This window comes from Chenopodium album, chromosome 13, assembly GCF_948465745.1.
Source record: "Chenopodium album chromosome 13, dcCheAlbu1.1, whole genome shotgun sequence".
NCBI lineage: Eukaryota > Viridiplantae > Streptophyta > Magnoliopsida > Caryophyllales > Amaranthaceae > Chenopodium > Chenopodium album.
Window position 1 is genome coordinate 10,475,160 of NC_137846.1, and position 18,886 is coordinate 10,494,045.

Below are 18,886 nucleotides of genomic sequence, written 5' to 3' on the forward strand. Positions count from 1 at the left end.
TTGTTGTTGTGATTAAGTTTTTGATAATTAATGTTATTATTATTTTGTAATTGTTGTTGTTATTATTGTTATTGTTATTAGTAGTAATATAATTATTTTTTGAAACCTTATTATTATTATTATTATTATTATTATTATTATTATTACTATTATTATTATATTAATTAGTAATTATGTTAGGGTATTATTGTTTTGTAATAATTGTTGTTATTATTGTTATTAGTAGTAATATAATTATTTGTATAGGATTTGGAATCTGAAGACGGCGGTGACGGTGTGAATTATAGTGGAAATTTCGTCACGGATACGTTATTTCCAACATTTGAGGATGTACTTAAATGGGCGGATGCTATTTCTATATCCATGGTAACCGAGCACGCGTCCCGTTAGACGTCCATGCTAGGCATAGTGGTAACCATCTGACCATCGACCCGCAGCCCAAGAATGTTGTACACATCGTGCAACATGATCGTGATCTCACCAAATGGCAAATGAAAGGTGTTTTGTATCTGGCTGCCATCTCTCAACAAAAGCAGAAATCAACGGCCAATCAAGTTTTTTAAACATCAGCCCGGGTAAGTGAGACAACCAACTGCGATCAATCAATTCAAGATTCTCCACCGATTGACGACCTCGCCACTGAACCAATTCTAAACACAATTTTGACCTGCTCAAACGCCGCAAAACATTTCGCTCCTGCTGGACCCAAATATATGACGCCACGTGACCACCAAAACTAGGGATAACAATCCCATCCTCGGGACCACATGACATCGGCTGCTGCACTAACCATGTCTCTGCAGAGCTGGTAGTAGGCTGACTCGACTGACCACCAATAAATCTCCCATGTTGACCCCTATATACCATATGATAATCCTGAGGGTCCGATTCTTCATCCCGATCACCAGCATGACTAACCTAGTCATCGTCCTCCTAGTCAGATTTAGATAGTCCACCTGGCGAATACATGGGCCAAATACTGCCTGAGTGATGGTCTCCCGACCAACCACTATAAGACCCATATTGTTGCTCGTGCTCAAGCGGTGACCTAGTCCTTATTGAACGAGATGTTTGTCTCCTAACAGACGCATTCAAACGTCATGATATTGCATGACGAGCACCAGAACCCTCGATCTACATTAAATAAGTACAAAATCAAATATTAGTAATATTCATACAAACACCATCACCAAAAATAATTATAATAATAAACCACATATTTTCCAATATACTAATATCAACTAATAATAACAATAACATTAATAATAATAATAATAACAACAACAACGATATCCAAAAAAAAAAGAACCAACAATAATCATACTAATCATGTTTTTTAACAATAATAATAAAAACAACAATAAAAATAATCACAATAACAACAACAATAACCATAAACACAAAAATCATACTAACACATTAGCAATAACATACTACTACTACTACTACTACTACTACTAATAATAATAATAATAATAATAATAACAACACTAATATAAAGTAGTAGTAATAATAATAATAATAACAACAACAACAAAAAAAAAATTAACAACAACAACAACAATAACCATAATAACAATAATAATAATAATAACACTAATATCAACAGTAATAATAATACTAATCATAATAAAAATAAAAATAAAAATAGTACTACTAATAACAATAACCTAATAACAACAACAACAACAAAATCCAAAAAAAAAAAAAAAATAAACAACAACAACAACAATCATCAAAATAACAATAATAATAATAACACTAATATCAACTAATAATAACAATAATAAAAATAATACTAAACATAAATTTTTAACCAAATCATAATTTCAAATAATATTATTCACGAAAAAAATAAAACAAAAAAAAACGGAAATCCAGGCTTCCGCCCAGAATTTCCGGAAATTTCAGGCGGACCCTCCCAAGTCCTTCCGGAAATTCTGGGCGGAAGCCTGGATTTCCAAATTTCTTTCTTTTTTAAAAAATTGTACCTGCTCGCCACCAACGCCTCCGCCGCCGGCCAAGTTCCTTCCTCCGTATGTCACCCTTATGCGACTCAGATCAGCCATCCGTTTGTGTAGGTGGTTGTAGGTGGTCGTAGATTGTTGTTGATGAAGGTTGATTTTTTTTTTTTTTAAACAAAATAATTTTCAGATTTTGATTTTCAAAATTTTTAGAGAGTTAGAGAGATAGTGAATGAGGTTAGAGAGTGAGAATGTGAGTCGTAGAGTGAAAATACCGTATTTGTATGCTAGAGGTAAAAATGGAATTTCATAAAAAAAATGCGAGCGTTCCCTTGTAAAATGGGAGCGACGCTTAACAATACCCATATTCAAACTACTAAAATATAGGCTAATTTTACCTTTATTTTAAGTTTTTTTTTTCTCTATTTTTGTATTGACGTGCATGTCATGGTGTTGAATTAAAAATGTAGTGTTTGATAATGAAAGTTTTAGTCACAACTTAGTCCAAAAGATTGCGTGTTACATATGAAGAAATAAATTAACAATTTTCACGTCCAAAATATTAAACACGTAGGATATTAAGCATCCGTGAATATTTGATCAGAAAATTTTATTGAGATTTTGAAAATTTTCTAATTAGATAGTGAATAATTCATTCTAATTATAAACAAACAAAATAATACGGAGTAATCCATTATTATTAATAAAATGGGTGTGGTTAAGCTAAGCCTTGAATACTTGCCTAGTGCCAGAATAAACTTGTTAAGCCTTCACATAATTAGATGAATAAAATTTATTAAGAATTTGAGATTGGTTTCCAAACCTAAAAATTAAATCCAATAAGATTTGGTAACTATGTGAACGATTAATTACAATTCTAGTTGCCATAAATCCATAAGTTATTGCATTGGCGGATGCAACTAACATTAAGGCACAAATGGTGATTCTAAGTTTCTAACATAATCCTTTCATTATTACTAGGAATTTTTTTTTTTATTGGATTAATCACATGCTTAGTCATATGAACTTCCTCTTTGATCCCTTATTTTTGTTCAAGCCATGATCAAAGAATTTTTGAATAATTCATTGTGTAGTGCTAAGCGTTAGTGAAAATCTTGGATCTGCCAAGGTTATTGTCTTGCATTAAAAAAGGGTTTGTTTGCATATATAAATTTGTTTTCTGAGTTTACCCTTAAGTTTTTTTTTTTTTTTTTTTTTTTTTTTTTTGGTTGCAATGTTTTAGAAAAGTGTTTGTTATTTTTCGATCAATTGGCAAGAAAGTATAGTTGTTGGTGATTTATTTCGAAGTGAGTTATCTTTCGATCTTTAGTTTAGTATGTCGACCTATTGCTACTGTATGTTAGGGCTTTGGAAGTTTGTGGATGACATTTTTTATGTCATAATTCGTCCATCGTAATCGTAATAATAAGAATTCTCCATTTCTCCTAGTTTGTTTTCATAAGCATGGAAAGGTAGAGGGAAATTGGAATGTCAATTCCTAAGGTTATTTGTTAAAAGAAATGTCAATTTCTTATGTTGTTTGTTAAAGGGTAGATTGGTAGGAATATAGTTTGACTTGTGTTACTTGGGTGCAAGGACTTGTGCTTGGGGTGCAAGGATTGAATACTACAACCCTTTTCATAAAAAAACAAAAGTAAACCACTTTCATCAAAGAGATTCCAACTAAACTTTTCAAAAGAAGATGGATGTAGGTGTCATCAACAAAAAATCAATAATATTATTTTAGAACAAGAAGTTGGAGAGACACTTGTCCTCATCCTATTTTTCATGTGTTTATAATAATTTTTTTTTATTGTAAAAAAAAAAAAAAAAAAAAAAAAAAAAAACTCTTCCATCCAGCCCATCCCTTAAACATGCCTATTCAAGAAAAAAAAAATTCAAGGCGAAAAAAATTATTAAAACAAAAATTAAATCAGAGGTGAACAAACACAAATGAAATTGGACAATTTTTAGGAGATTGAAAATATTTGTGAGGGTTTTCTTTAAATTTTTTTTTAAAAAAAAAAAAATCAAGTAAACATCTCTTATGACCAAATTTACATATTTACTAATCATGTTTGTTCTAAATACATTTATAGGATTATTATTAAATTTTTATTGTATCTTAAAACAAAAACCAAAAAAAAAAAAAAAAAAACCCACCAATACTATTATTTTAAAACGGGATGTTGGAAGGACACTTGTCCCTCATCCTGTTTTTCCTGTGTTTAAAATAATTTTTTTTAATTATTAAAAAAAAAAAATATATATATATATATATATAAAATAAAAATAGAAAAAACATACATCTCTTTCATTGAAAAATAATTTTTTTTTAAAAAAACATACATCTCTTCTATCCCAATCCCCTAAAAAAAATTAAAAAAAATCATTTTTCTTCTCCATTTCAATCCCCTAATCATGCCTATTCAGATTGTAATTTTTTTCATCAAAAAAATAATTATTAAAACAAATTTAGTGTTTTATGTCAAAGGAAGTTAATCTTATTCCAATTCACTATGCATTCATATTTAAAGTTTCGCTTACGTATGATCAAAATTTATTTTCCACATTTAAAAGAATTGCTATGTTTGATTTGCAGAAAGGTCATTGTGGACCAAATGACTAATAATGACAGAAGTTCAAATTGGGCTACAAATTCTCTTTTGGTAAGCATGTTTCTTCTATTTTATGTATATTGCAGAATAATGAATTAGAAAAATAAATTTGTAGCCCTTATATGTATATATATTGTATTGTGGAGTACAAGATTTCTTTATAAATTGTCGAACAATATTTATAAATTGTAACTATAAAAGATGACAAATTGTTTAAATTTGACAGAATTTTAAGTGTATTGTACATTAAAAATGCTAACATAACACTATTGTTATAATATTGCCTATTATTACTGATATAAGATTCGATAGTAATATATATATATATATAATGTAAAATGTTGAGAGGCCATATTATTTTATTGATGTTTATGTTTAAAAATAAAAAATTACAAAACAATCATGCATCGCACGGATTTAAGATTAGTTTATTTCAAAAGAAGATGGATATAGGTTATATAATCCAAGGAAATTCAAAAACACACATTTAAAGTGTACTCTTCTCAAGGCTATCTCACAAGCACACAAAATTAATTTATTGTTACAACATCAACGTGCATGCATTACAAAAGTGCTCAACTAGAGTTGACAAATGTGAACCAACACCAGTCAAACACATTGATTTTTATTTTTTTTATTTTTTATTTGGTATGTTACAAATGTGAGTTTTTCAGTTATATGATTAAGCCACGTACAATGAAAACTAGGGGTGGCAAACAGGTCGGGTTGGGTTGGGTTCAGGTCGACCTGTTTATATAAACAGGTCAACACCCTAAACCTGAACCCGACCTGTTTAGATAAACAGTTCAGAAATTCGAACCTGACCCGACCTGTTTATAAACGGGTTGACCTGAACCTGACCTATTTAACCTGAATTTTTAAGATTTTTTACACAATTTATTAAGTTATTACTATATAAAACAAATTAATTGATGTTTAACTAATCCAAATTAATGCTTACACAAGTTGAAAATACATCCAGTAAACATTATACTATTACAAATTATATATTAATAAGTACATTTTTGCAACAAAATTTACATCTATTCTTCTCCATTTTTCCAAAAAACTTTTTCTAGTAGTCTTTTTCATTAATTCCTTCTTTCATGGTTGATTTCCTGCAAGTGAAAACAAATTCGAACGCATAAGAAATTAACAAAGCAATTAAACTGCAGAAAATAAACTTGAAAAAATACAAAAATTAAATATGTAGAAAAGTAAAAACAAACGCATGCATAAATGTTAAGAAATAACATATCAACATTATTAGATTAAAATTTAAAAGGCCGAAAAAAGAGAAGAAAAAAAACCCGAAAACACAACAAATAGAATACTTAAACAAAATCAGGCTAATTATTCAATCTGATAAACTTAAAAGGAACATAAATAAATAATCTTGACATTTAATAGAGCAATATAAACTCATAAACAATCTAAAACAAACACATGCATTGAATTGAAGATATAGTAGAGCATTATAAATACATAATCAAACTAAAAAAACAAAAAAGTAAAGATAATGAAATTCACAAGTAAATTACCTTAAGATGAAGATTAACGAGTTTGAATCAGCAATTTTTATGGAAAAAAAAATTGAAAATAAGAAAGAGGAGAGAGAAAGAGAATGGATGAGAAAATTCATAAAATGAGAAATGAGAGGTTGAAAACGGCATGTGATCCATAAGGTAGGTAAGAGGAATTTTAGCAGTTAGATTTAGATACTTTGGACTTGGCTCATATTTAAAAATAAATCAAGGTTTAAATTAATCAACTTACATGGGTTAGGTTCGGGTTAACCCGACCTGAAACCGACCCAATTAATTAAACGGGTTTAGACGGGTTGGGATTTCCAACCTGAACCTGACCTGTTTAACTTCAGGTCGGGTTCGGGTTGACCCAATTACATAAACGGGTTGAAAATCTCACTCAAAACCCATTTATTTCGGGTTGGGTTCGAGTCGGATTGTCGTGTCCGATCAGCTTTTGCCAGCCCTAATGAAAACCCCTACAAATTCTCAATACAAATGCCTGGAGATAAATGTCCATCGCTGTTGGCTGTCGCCATAGAGATTATAGAGTAGTCCATGTATAATTCAGTCATTTATACAATTTCACCTTAGCTAGAGGAGGAACAAGAAACCCGACAATAAGAAACTTGGAAAAATAACATGGCTAACAGAGGGTGGCAAAAATTGTAGTACTGTAATATCCAAAACAATCAACGCACATCACTTTCTCAAAGAATAGAGATCTCTCTATAATAAAAGGAGGGTAAAATTACACATGAGGGAACTTCCCCGCAATCCAGCACATAGTACACGGAAAATTTCTTTTAACATTGGGGAAGTTTTTTTTTTCTTCTTTTAACGAAAAAACTTCAAAAAAAGAAATAAAAATCAATTATACCTCTAAATACACTTCACCAGCCTTCTCATGATGAACATATATGTTGGCACCTTAAAAAAGCTTCGCCACTGAAAAACCTCAGAATAAAGGGTCCAGTTTCAAGCTTCAAGAACTAGGGCTGAATGTCTTCTCACTATCCTGGACTCATTTTCCTCGAACTCGAGAACTACTGATATCTCTTCGGCCTGTTGACTTGGGTTCATTACCCTCAACAACATTCTTTTTCTTTCGCCTGGGGCCTCCAGCAGAAGCAGGGTCCACCAATGGACCGGACCAATGTTGCCCAGCCCCTTTAGAGTATGTAAATGATGTGGAACTGTAAGGAATATCAGCTGGGATGTTTGCAGGATCAATGTGCTGCGAAGCACCCAAGGGGTATCCAAGCCCTCCATCCTGGTGTGGTGGAGGGAACTTCTCACTCTTACTCTTTGCATTTGCGTGCGTAATTATGCGCCGCCGCTGCTTCAAGACATAAATACATTAAAAAAACAATAGTAGAAAGAACAATTCAAAACAGAAATGTTTATCAGTTGAAAGAGCCAGAACAGTTTCAAATCCTCTTTCTTTTGCCTCTATGCAAACCATAAACATTACAACGTAGTATCTTACTTAGAGCTTCACACTAGTTTCATTTCAGGGGAAAAAAAAAAATTTGACATAACTTTAATACCAATTCACCATAAGAGCATGATGCTTCCCCTCTTTTTTTTTAACATCACTTCCTTTGTTAGAAGTTGCAGACCATAAGAAAGAATTGCATATTAACTGCAACATTATTAAATTTGGCTATGGAGTCTCTCTCTCTCCTTATCATATGTATATATATATATATAGAAAATTTATTCATCTCTTAGATGTTGCAATCATAAAAATAGTTACTACATATTTAAAAAAGGAGATATTATGTAAAAGGTATAAGCGTCCATGTAACAAGTTTAAGATTGCAAATGCCAAGCAATTATACCTTTTTTTTTAAAGGTAAGAATAAAGTAAACTTAAAAATTTTCACAGCGTCGTCATCCATTTACAATTGAGCTAAAGAGCTACTTTGCCTGCTTTCTTACTTAAATCCAGAATACAGAGCTATCAACACATTTCTCAGTCCAAAATTATAACAGCCGAAAATATTTTTTGAGCTGCAGATGGATGCTAGAAAGGTCATTGATAACAAAGATTTCTGAACTCTACTCAATTCTGTTTCCTTCCATCTGATTTAACTAGTTCTGCTGTTCTGCAATAATCTGCAAGCTAAAATTTTGACTGTATATATAGTTCAACCATTTCACAGAAACACGCTCATAACCTTAGATAAATTTGGCTATCCGTGTAGACCTAGGTCTGTTCCACACTAGAGTGAACACCCAATCCACCAAGTTTAGGATTCAGAAAAGAAGAGTGATGTGGAGTTGAAATGGGATATGGCAGGATGGCATTCCTTTGGCAGAAAGTTCATATACACCTTCCATCCTATATGAATTTTTAGCTAGCCAATTTGGGATGTCCCAAAACAAAACTTCACAATTCACACTTCCTTTTCAAGTTTAGTAAACAATCTAATTATTACTTTTCCCTATCTTTACTCCATCAATCTTCTTTTCTCGTTCCCAATACTTCTTTAACTACCTTTAAATTTATATAAATTCATTCCCAACCCAGACGTGAAAATCTTAGATAGAATAGAGGGGGTACGATATAAGATGACAGAAAAAGCAACATAACATACATCAAGATTGGCCTGAAGCTCTGCATTAGCTTCAGGGGCTGGCATAGCCCGTTGACGATCACGTGTTCGACTTTTCTTTGTCGCGTCACCTTGTGCTTTACTAGCAGCTCTTAGCCTACATACAGAAAGGTAAAGCATCATTAATCTAAAATTACAAAAGAGAGAGATTCTAGGCTATGATTTAATATGAAAAGCAGTATAAAATAAGGTGAATTGATAGCTAGCTGGAAGAGACTGGAAAGGATATATAAAAAGGTATACAGGGCACAAGCACAAAATATAAACTCCAATTTGATTCTAGGCATAGCATTTGTTAAATTGCACTAATGGATGCATTTTTGTGCAAACTGAATTTTGCAAGCATTAGATGAATAAATTCTGCAAGGTCGCCATGATATACCCTCTCTCTTTCAGTCAAAGTAAGCCATGTATCCAAACTCCTCCCAATACCCTACCAAGAGACTCACAATCTTTGCTGCCCTACCTCATGATCCAATAATGCCTTCGCTAAGGTCAGAATTTATCAAATCACAAAGAAAATCTAGAGTAAATTTTTACTGTTCTATGTCAATATTCCCGTTCACATGAACTCTTCCCTCAAATAATCAAATGTAAACAGCTTTACCCCCATGGATCAAGGTGTACCATGAACCTTATTAACAAATTCATGCCTCTAAAATAAATAATCAATAGGGGGAAGGGGGTGAAAAGCAAGTGATTCCACTTCAAATAGATGTTCATTGTGGAGTTTGATGTCCAGTCACTCTAAAGAAAGCATTATCCTTTCCTAAAACATATCAGTGGGAATATGAGTCTTGCGACAGTGAAATAATGATGTGGTATTGTGGTTACAAGAAAAAGATCTTGTGAAATGAGAAAGTATAGGACAGACAGTTTATACACAGGCATATGCACTAATGCCCAAGAAATTAAGGAATGAAGTTAACAATAAAGGTTGAGTTATAATATCTGAATGAATTCACAAAACACACTTGATGTAGTAGTATTCGTGGACAGGAATCTATCTGATCATCTGATGACCCAACATTTCATAAGCTATACCCATTTGGTGCCAGAAATAACATGAGTAGGGCCAGAAGTAGTAACACTAATGTAACTTTTTGAGTGGGGAAAGTAGTCTATGATAATTTTGGCCAAGAAAAAATAAAACAAACCCCTTTTCCAGGAACTTTAAGGAAAAGAAAGGTACTTAACAGAAGAATTTTTTACCACTCTTTCCAATAAAAAGTGAAAAGATAAGGTACAAAGATTGCCATGCAAAATTCTTCAGACATTCGGGCCAATAATAAGAAAAACTATAAACTACACTGACTACTTACCTTCGCGCTTCGTCATCACGCCGTTTGGCATCCATCTCCTTGGTTGGTGGATATTTTGGAAGCGTTGATGGATCACAAGCAAGAGGTTCAGTACTGAAGAACTGCAGAGAACAAATAAGAACCAACATCAATTCAAAGAAAACAAACCATGTGTTTAGTAGTTTAAGACCATAAATTAAAAATCTTCCAACAATGGTTGTACATATTTGTAAAATAATGTGGAGCTTCAATGCTTTAGTTCCCAACACAGAGAAATTTTCAATCGAGAAAGCTTGCCTAAGATGTTTCATAAATGATAAACAAAGTTTCACATGGATGATGTCAGCAATAAAAAAAAGGACACAGGCAAATCAAACATCACCTTAACACAAGGAAAAGAAAGGATCTTATGCTCAACTATAAACCAGCATGTGCAAATAATCGGAGAACAAAAGCATGAAGTTAAATTTATAATATATTAGGGCGCAAATAACATATTGAAAGAATACACAAGAATAGTATAATCTTATGAGACTGAACCCAGAAGTCCAACTATCAAGAAATAAATAAGCATAAAAGGAATCAAAAGTTGAGAAAATTAGAAAAAGAAAACCTAAGAGCACAGGAAAAGGAGACTATCAACTCAAAACTAAAAGTAGCTCATGCAGATTGTAGAATAATAAATTTAAAAGATGCTCCCATTGGTTGACATACATCAAACTAAATTCAGATACATAAGAAATCATGTTTCAAAAGAGATTATAATAAGCCATAAGAAAGGAAGATTAGACCAAGAGAAATTAAAATAAAGAAGAGTTTATGCCTTGAAGACTCTCATACTATGAAATTGTACTCTCTCTATTCCAAATAATAGGCCACTTTCTAAGATGGGTTTGCAATAATCTAGGCTTGCCCATAGTGCCCTTAATGATAGTCATAGGAAAGAAATTTATATGTAGACTACATTGGTTGGGTGGAGATGTAAAATATATAAAATTGAAGAATAGACATTGTATATTAGCTTAATTCCTTTAAAACAACCCCAAATAAAATGTAGACCACTATTTAGGGGCAGGGGGAGTAGTAAGAACTAAGAAGATTCACATACAAAAGGTTTAAAGGTAACATTAATCTTCTTTCAGAGTAATGAAAAAAGATTACTTGTGCACACAACATACCAGTAAAGGAAGAGTTTAACATGATTCAAATTTCGGATGCTGCCACTGCAATGGTTGCAGAACCAGTTTTGCAGGCAATGCAGATAGTTGCAGCTTTTGCTGCCTAAAGTATCGGTCGCAGTAAGTTCAAAAACCTTTGCAATTTGGTGAATGGTGATACAACCGAGATACAATACTAAGGTGTTAAAGATTCAGTCATACTTGGTGAAAAACTACAAATTTTCCAGTAAGTGCAGAACATAGAGATAAACTGTGACACCAAAGACAACAGCCAATCGCAATATGAATAGTAAAATAAGACAGCTCACTTCAAAATAAGGCATACACCAAAAGAAAACAACACTCAAAGTGAAAGAAGGGGGGAACTAGGGAATATAACTCGTGTGAACCATGCCTTGTAATCCATTTTTTCTAAGATGGGCATCAATCCAAACCTTTGCAATTTAACATCCGCAAAGATTTTAAAAAAATAATATAAATTTCCACTCCACCTAAGGCAGTGATACAGAAATTGGAAATACACTGCTACGTAAGACAGTGACAAACTTACATCACTATTTAAAGCATCTGTGGCAGTTTTGCGTTCGGCTGGATCAATCGCAAGAAGCGTATCAATTAACAACAATGCTGAGGGCGGGAAATCTCTAAAGGTCTCTCTTATACATCTTTTGTACGGCTCTCGTGGCTTGAATATTGTTGCATTTGGCAACTTTGATTTTTTCCAGTATTCGTCAGAAGGTGAACCACATAACTTGTATATCTTATGTAATTGCTCCACCTAAGAAAGCAAAGAAGATTAACAGATATGCGTAGCAGTAGATAACAGACCAGGCCCAACAACAGTTTGCCAAAAAAAAAATGAACAATACAAACATGGTTCACATATAGCTGAAGTACCATGACAACACGATTCAATTAATACAACGAAAAGAGCTCCATAATAAATGAAAACAATAGTCAACAAGTTACTAAGTTACACTAAACATTGAAGTGAGTACAGGTGACATAATTGTCAGCAATGCTGACCAGGATTGACATTATAAGGCTATCGGCTATTCGACTACAGAAATATTTAAAACAAGATAAAAAGGACTGACTTATATGATCTTCTTAAGACATATGCACAAGAAATATACAAAGTTGGTGTGTCAATTCAAAGTTCATAGTATGGGTCAGTGAAGTTAGCAGACTAGAAAATCAGATTAGTACCTCAGTGCGACCAGGCATAATAGGCCTCCCAGCCAATAACTCAGCCAAAATGCAGCCAGCACTCCACAAATCAATGCCAACACTATAATCAGTAGCCCCAAGAAGAAGTTCTGGGGCTCGGTACCATAGAGTGACAACACGACTGGTCATAGGATGCTTCTTGTTTGGATCAAAAAAGGTAGCCAATCCAAAATCAGCTATCTTAAGTATTCCTCCATTGTCAAGCAGAAGATTTGATCCCTTGATATCACGGTGAAGAACACCGCGATTATGACAGTGCTCTAGTCCAGAAATCAGCTGGTGCATATAACATTTTACCTGCAATTATGAATACTGCTAATTACTAAACAAAGAGCTGGAATGAAACAACAAGCTCAGCAGGTTTTACACCAGATGAATAGCATACTTATGTACAAAGATGGATTGTCACAAACCTGTGGCTCCGTAAACTTAATATCTGGACTGGCAGCAAGTCCAGCTAGATCATGCTCCATGTACTCAAACACCAAATACAAACTACAGGACATCCTTGAAGTAACCAACCCTTCAAGTTTCACAACATTGGGATGGTCTAATCTGCGTAAGATCAAAATCTCTCTAGCCATGAACTTAACACTCTCAGGCTCCAAATTATCAAACCGGACCTTCTTAAGTGCTACTATCTTCCCGGTTAACGAATCTCTGGCTTTATATACATTACTATATGTTCCTTGCCCAATCTATCATTAACAAAGAAAACACAATAAGCAGCAATCACAAACAACTTCGACAAATTACAAAAGGTTCAAGCCAAACTCCAACCAGCAAACAAAAGTGAAGCATAACACCCTCACCTTATCAATCTTTTCGAAAGTATCAGCTCGCCTCGGAACCCATCCGTCAATAGCTTCACCAGCAACAGCAGAAAGCCAAGAAGGCCATCCAGCAGCCACCTGCTCACCATGTACATTCTTAGGAGGATTGCTCAACCTAGGATTCGGCTTCGATCGCCGCCTCTCGCCCCTCGGCTTCTGACTTCTACCTTTCCCTTCCCCATCCTCTTCCCCCTTCTTCTCTTCCTCCTTCCTTCCACCATCATTCAACTCAACACCCCCATTTTCCCCCTCTTTCCCAGCATCCCAACCAGACACAACATCTGCAACAGGCAAATCAACCTTCCTACCAGATTCAACCCCCAAATTCTCTTTCTCTCTCCTCCCACCTCTCTCCCTCCCCTCAGGTGCTGCTATCTCTTTCCCAAAAACACAACCCATCTTCTATTAACCCTAAAAACCCTCATATCTCACCATAATCCAACGATCTACTCCAATTAACCCCTAATTAATCACTACCCAGAAACCCTAATCCCCTAAAATCTTCAAAAATCAACAACTGAAACAACCAAACAATGCCAAATCATTAAACCCCACTAACATACAATCAAACCCCACATACAAAAACATGGATTCATCAAACAATCAAGAAAAAAAATGACTTACTTTAGCAAAAATTGGGCAGTAAAGAGACAATTAATTGACCATTTTTCTCGGAGATTTTGTTTGATTGATACAAAACAATGGGCCCCTCTGTACAACTAGCAAAAGGGGTTGTCAAAGACTAATAAGGAGCTGTTTTTCTTTATTCAAATTCTCCCTAACTTATCTCGAAAACCGGCGAAATTCAAGGGGGTTTTCCGGCGCCGGAGAAGAAGATTTGCCGGAGAAAATTGGTGGGATTATTGGGGTTGTTGAAGGATGAAATGGGTTGTTGTTTGTTCTTCGAACAGCAGCTAAGTCAAAAACAAATTTGTTTGTTTTCTCTCTCCTTTTTTGATTTTCGCTTTTGCTTTGCTTTGCTTTGTTTTGTTTCTCTCTCCTCCTGGGTTGAACACAGTGGTTGTAGTAGCCCACACTTGAATGATCCCACAGCTTGTGGGGTACCCTTTTGGCTAATGGTTTGGTTGCTCCTTTTTACCAATCCCAACTCTTCAATTGTGGACATTTTCGTGGGATGGTAAGATTATTATACTAGGGGACTTTTCTGTTACTGAAACATGTAAAATGAAAATAAGTACTAAGGGTTTGTTCTGATTTAATAGGGACTTTTCTTTTCAGCTTATTTTCATTTTAATTTATTTTAATTTTTAATTTTCTTTTTGTATAAAATATTCAATTCAGCTCTAATTAATTTAATTCAATTCAGTTCGGTAAATTAGAATAGGTCCTACATCGACTCTTTGTGGTAAAGTTTCAAGGGTGGTATCATGACTATAGTCTAGTATATGCATTTTTTTTATGAGATGGTCTTGCTTGTTAGAGAGATTTTTGATGATTTGTTAACCGATTGTCTAGTATATGTTGATTTGATGAGTTCATTGCATCATTGTATGCATTCATTGTATATATGAGGTTTTTTTTTAAAAAAAAAATATTAGGTAATTGTATTGTTAAATGTTGGTTTTGAATTTTTGATTTTGTTAATGAAACATCTAAAATTTATAACCTCCATTTAGGGTATGTTCTCTTCACCTTAATTTCAGTTCAGTTCAGTTCAGTTCAGTTCAGTTCAGCTCCAATCAGTTCAGTTCAGCTCTTAATTTGTTTCTCTCATAAACAATTCAGTTCTACTTACTTCAGTTCAGTTCAGTTCAACTTCAATCAGTTCAGTTCTGTTCTGTTCATCTAAGTTCAATAAATCAGAACAAACCCTTAGTACTTATTTTCATTTTACATGTTTCAGTAACAAAATAGATACAACATATACTAATGATAAAAAAAATTATAATTTTGATTGAATTAGTGAGTTTGTCTAAATATATTATAACTTCATTAACTTATTAAGTAAGAACTCTTAAGTATAAATGAGAAGAACACTCCCTAAAATTGAAGTCCAAGGAATTTGGCTCCCGTTTTGTCACTTTCATATTCCAATTACCCCTTCACCCCCAATTTATCTATTATAGTAGTAAGAATTATGAAAACATTCTTCCAAAAAAATATTGAAAATCTAGAGGAAAAAAAAAAAAGTTTTATTCGTTTTATAGACACATACCAAATTACCAATATACCATGTCATCCTCACGAAGTATTCTACAAATATTTGCTTTGGACTTTTGTTGTCAGGCAGGCAACTGATGCAAGATTGGTCAATTGGTCATCATCTTCAACGAATTAGGAGGTATGGAGTAACATTTTTCAACTTATATTAACCTATTTTTCCAAAACATGTGATTATATACTTGTATGAAATTATTGGAACCTATTTGAATTTATTTTATACGTATAAATATATATAGATGAAAAAAGGACATATCTTAATTAAATAATAGATCTCACTTGGATCAAGATTTGAATGTAGGTGTGCAAGCAAATTGAGTGTGGTTTTGGTTAACTTAAACTTGATAAATTATTAGTGTTCGAACAATATCTATCATTAATGATTTTTTTTAGATTAATGTTGATTAGATAATAAAGTGTTTGACTTGTTTGAGTTTAGCTTGGGAATGAGCTAGTTTACATATTGAGTTCAAGGCTCTATTTGGTTCATCTAATTTTGTCTGAAATTATTTTATATGAACTTATTTTATTTTATTTGTGTTTTTTTTAGTTGAAATTAGTTTATTTTACATGTACTTATTCATTGAATTGTTTGAACTTATTTTGTCGAAATATTTTGTCTAAACTTATCTGGGTTTATTATATATGAATTTGTTTTTATTATTACACTTATTTTATCTAAGCATATATAGATGAAAGTTTAAAAGGACATATCCTAATTAAATGATAGATCTCACTTTGATCAAGATTTGAATGCAGGTTTGCAAACAAGTTGATAAAAATAATATTAATGTTCGAACTATCTCTATCTTTAATGATTTTTTAAAGAGTATTGTTTGATTGGATATAATAAAGTGTTTGACTTGTTCGAGTTTAGCCCATGAATGAACTAGTTTGCATATTGAAATTAAGTCTCTGTTTGGTAGTTCATCTAATTTTGTCAAAACTTATTTATATGAAATTAATTTATTTTAGGAAAATTTGATTTAAATAATTCAACCTTTGCTCGATTTATTTCTAATAATCCAACCTTTTGATTATTCTAACCTTTACTCGGCAACTTGGTGTAGGTTGGTGACCGGTTTGGTCTAATAGAATATAATGGGAAATAAAACTTGGATTATGGCGGAATAATAAAAAGGTTGAATAATAATCCGAATTTTTATTTTTATTATACAAAATAGTCTTAAAAGAGATCAACAAAAGCAACAAAAATGACACTTCCAATTATTTTAGGAAGATACATATATAAGTTGAGACTGTTCTAGAATAATTAAAAGTTGAGATTTTTTTAAAGAAAATCAGTCAAAGTTGAGATTATTAAAATCAATTTTTCCTTAAAAATTAATAGGCTAAAGGTCGAATCATTAAAAATAATCAAAATATGCTTTTTTTTTAGCTCAACTTAATTTATTTTATATGTACTTATTTCATTGAATTGTTTGACTTATTTTGTCAAAATATTTTGTCTAAACTTATTTGATTTTATTTTATATAAATTTATATTTTCTGAACTATTTTATATCAAAATATTTTTCTGACTTTGTTTTATCTAAAATTATTTTCAAAACTTATTTATCTGAAATTATCTAAAATTATTATTTGAAATATCTTGAAATAAGATGAAACAAACAAATCTTTGGGCTTGTTATGTTCAGCTTAATTTCAGTTCAGTTTAGTTTCTAATTTCCTTCTCCCATACACAATTCATTTCAGCTCTATTCAGTTCACTTCAGTTTAATTTAGTTCAACTCCAATCAGTTTAGTTCAACTCAATTTAGTTGTTTTCAGTAAATCGGAATAGGCCTTTAGTTTGACTTATCTTTATAAAATGATAGAAAGTACAAACTATGTTTTAAAAAAACCTATGCATGCATTCATTCAATCTGATATGGAGTACAAGTTTTTGTCAATTAGTCTTTCATTATTATTTGTACATTATTTAATGAAATAAGGGTTTTTTTTTTTTTTTTTTTTTTTTGTAAAATTTTTATTCGCTGGTATAAGATAGTCTAGGTACTTAAGTGCTACATGTAGTGCAAGAGATTTTTATATAGTTCGAACAAGCTAAGTTTTGAATGAGTTATACAAAACAATATACAAATCAAATATATGTGAACGAGTTGGTCACAAACATTTACAAGTGACAAGTAAATATGAAGTTGCTTGAGTTTGACACATATATTTAGCAAGCTTAATCATTTTTTTGTTCCCGTTTGTTTTTTGTTTTTTTCTTTTTTTTTTTTTTGTTTTTTTCTTTCTTTTTTATGAATAAACGAGCTGGGTATTGACATGTTTTAAATAATGAGAAGAGAAGAAATGTGTGATTAATTATTAAAACTCAAAGGCTCATTTTTTTGTCCCAAAGTATTTATATGAACCAATATTTTATTTACTTAATTATTTCTTCCCTTTGCCAACATTCTTCACAATTATTTTTACTATCTCAAATTTTTTAATTTTTCTTTTTGGGGGAAAATAGAAGTTGTGATAATACCAAAGAGTTTAATTAAAGCACGTACAATATGGTCAACAGACAAGCGCAGCTTAAAATACTCAAGCTACACAAAACCAAAAAGAAGCAGCAGCCTCAAAAACAAAACATTAAAGGCACTAAACCCTTAATTTTCTTATGTTGTAATTCTTGAAAACAATAGAGAAAATTTGCAAATTGCAACCATTTAAAGTTCGTATTTTACAAATTATAGTCATTTAAAAAAAATTGCAAATTGCAGCCTAAAGTTCGTATAAATTGTAAATTGCAGTCCAATTCAACTTTTTCATCGGTTTACATGTCGAAAAATCTTCGGTTAAGGTTTTAGGGGTCATTTTTGCCTTTAGAGATCCGAATTGAGCTCGGAATTAGCAAAAAAATAATGTAAGTGCCTCATTTTGCGTAACAAAAATGTATCGATTTGTGAGAAACTGTAGAAATGAGACACTTACATTATTTTTTTGCTAATTCCGAGCTCAATTCGGTCCCCTAAGAACTAAAATATTTCCTAAAACCTTAACCGAAGATTTTTCGACATGTAAACCGATGAAAAAGTTGAATCGGGCTGCAATTTACAATTTATACGAACTTTTGGGCTGCAATTTGCAATTTTTTTTTTAAATGGCTGCAATTTGCAAAATACGAATATTAAATGACTGCAATTTGTAAATTTACAATAATATAAACAAGAGAATAAAGAATTAATTTGTGCGTGCACGATTTTATTAGGCGCTTGTTTGTTGTTCTGGAATAAATCTTCGTGTGCATTAGATTCATTTCTTGAATTTAGAAACAATATGCATGCTTTATCAAATGCAATAATACACTCAAATCTTAAGCAAGTTAATGAGATAATATAAATATAGTCGATCTATCAATTGGTTGTTGGTGTAGTGGTGACTGGACTACACACTTAATAGGGAAGACCGCGTGTTCGATT

At 32.2% G+C, this 18,886-nt stretch overlaps 1 protein-coding gene across 3 annotated transcripts; it reads right to left on the bottom strand.

Moving 5' to 3' along the window:
• Positions 1–5,523: 5,523 nt before the first annotated feature.
• On the bottom strand, positions 5,524–14,272 carry LOC145574560 (putative serine/threonine-protein kinase At1g54610). 3 transcript variants are annotated; one of them, XR_014098102.1, is made up of 9 exons: positions 13,896–14,272; positions 13,251–13,788; positions 12,852–13,136; positions 12,418–12,735; positions 11,759–11,986; positions 10,052–10,152; positions 8,712–8,826; positions 6,989–7,450; positions 5,524–5,700 (listed from the first exon to the last, which is right to left on the bottom strand). XR_014098102.1 is itself a non-coding variant. In XM_081632382.1 (8 exons), the coding sequence occupies exons 2-8, from the start codon at positions 13,668–13,670 to the stop codon at positions 7,133–7,135; spliced, it is 1,782 nt and encodes a 593-aa protein (XP_081488508.1). In that variant the 5' UTR covers positions 13,671–13,788; positions 13,896–14,272; the 3' UTR covers positions 6,815–7,132. The 3 variants fall into 3 exon arrangements, 2 of the variants coding, with proteins under 2 accessions (XP_081488508.1, XP_081488507.1); XM_081632382.1 differs by lacking the exon at positions 5,524–5,700 and having other exon boundaries at positions 6,815–7,447; XM_081632381.1 differs by lacking the exon at positions 5,524–5,700 and having other exon boundaries at positions 6,815–7,450.
• Positions 14,273–18,886: the final 4,614 nt, after the last annotated feature.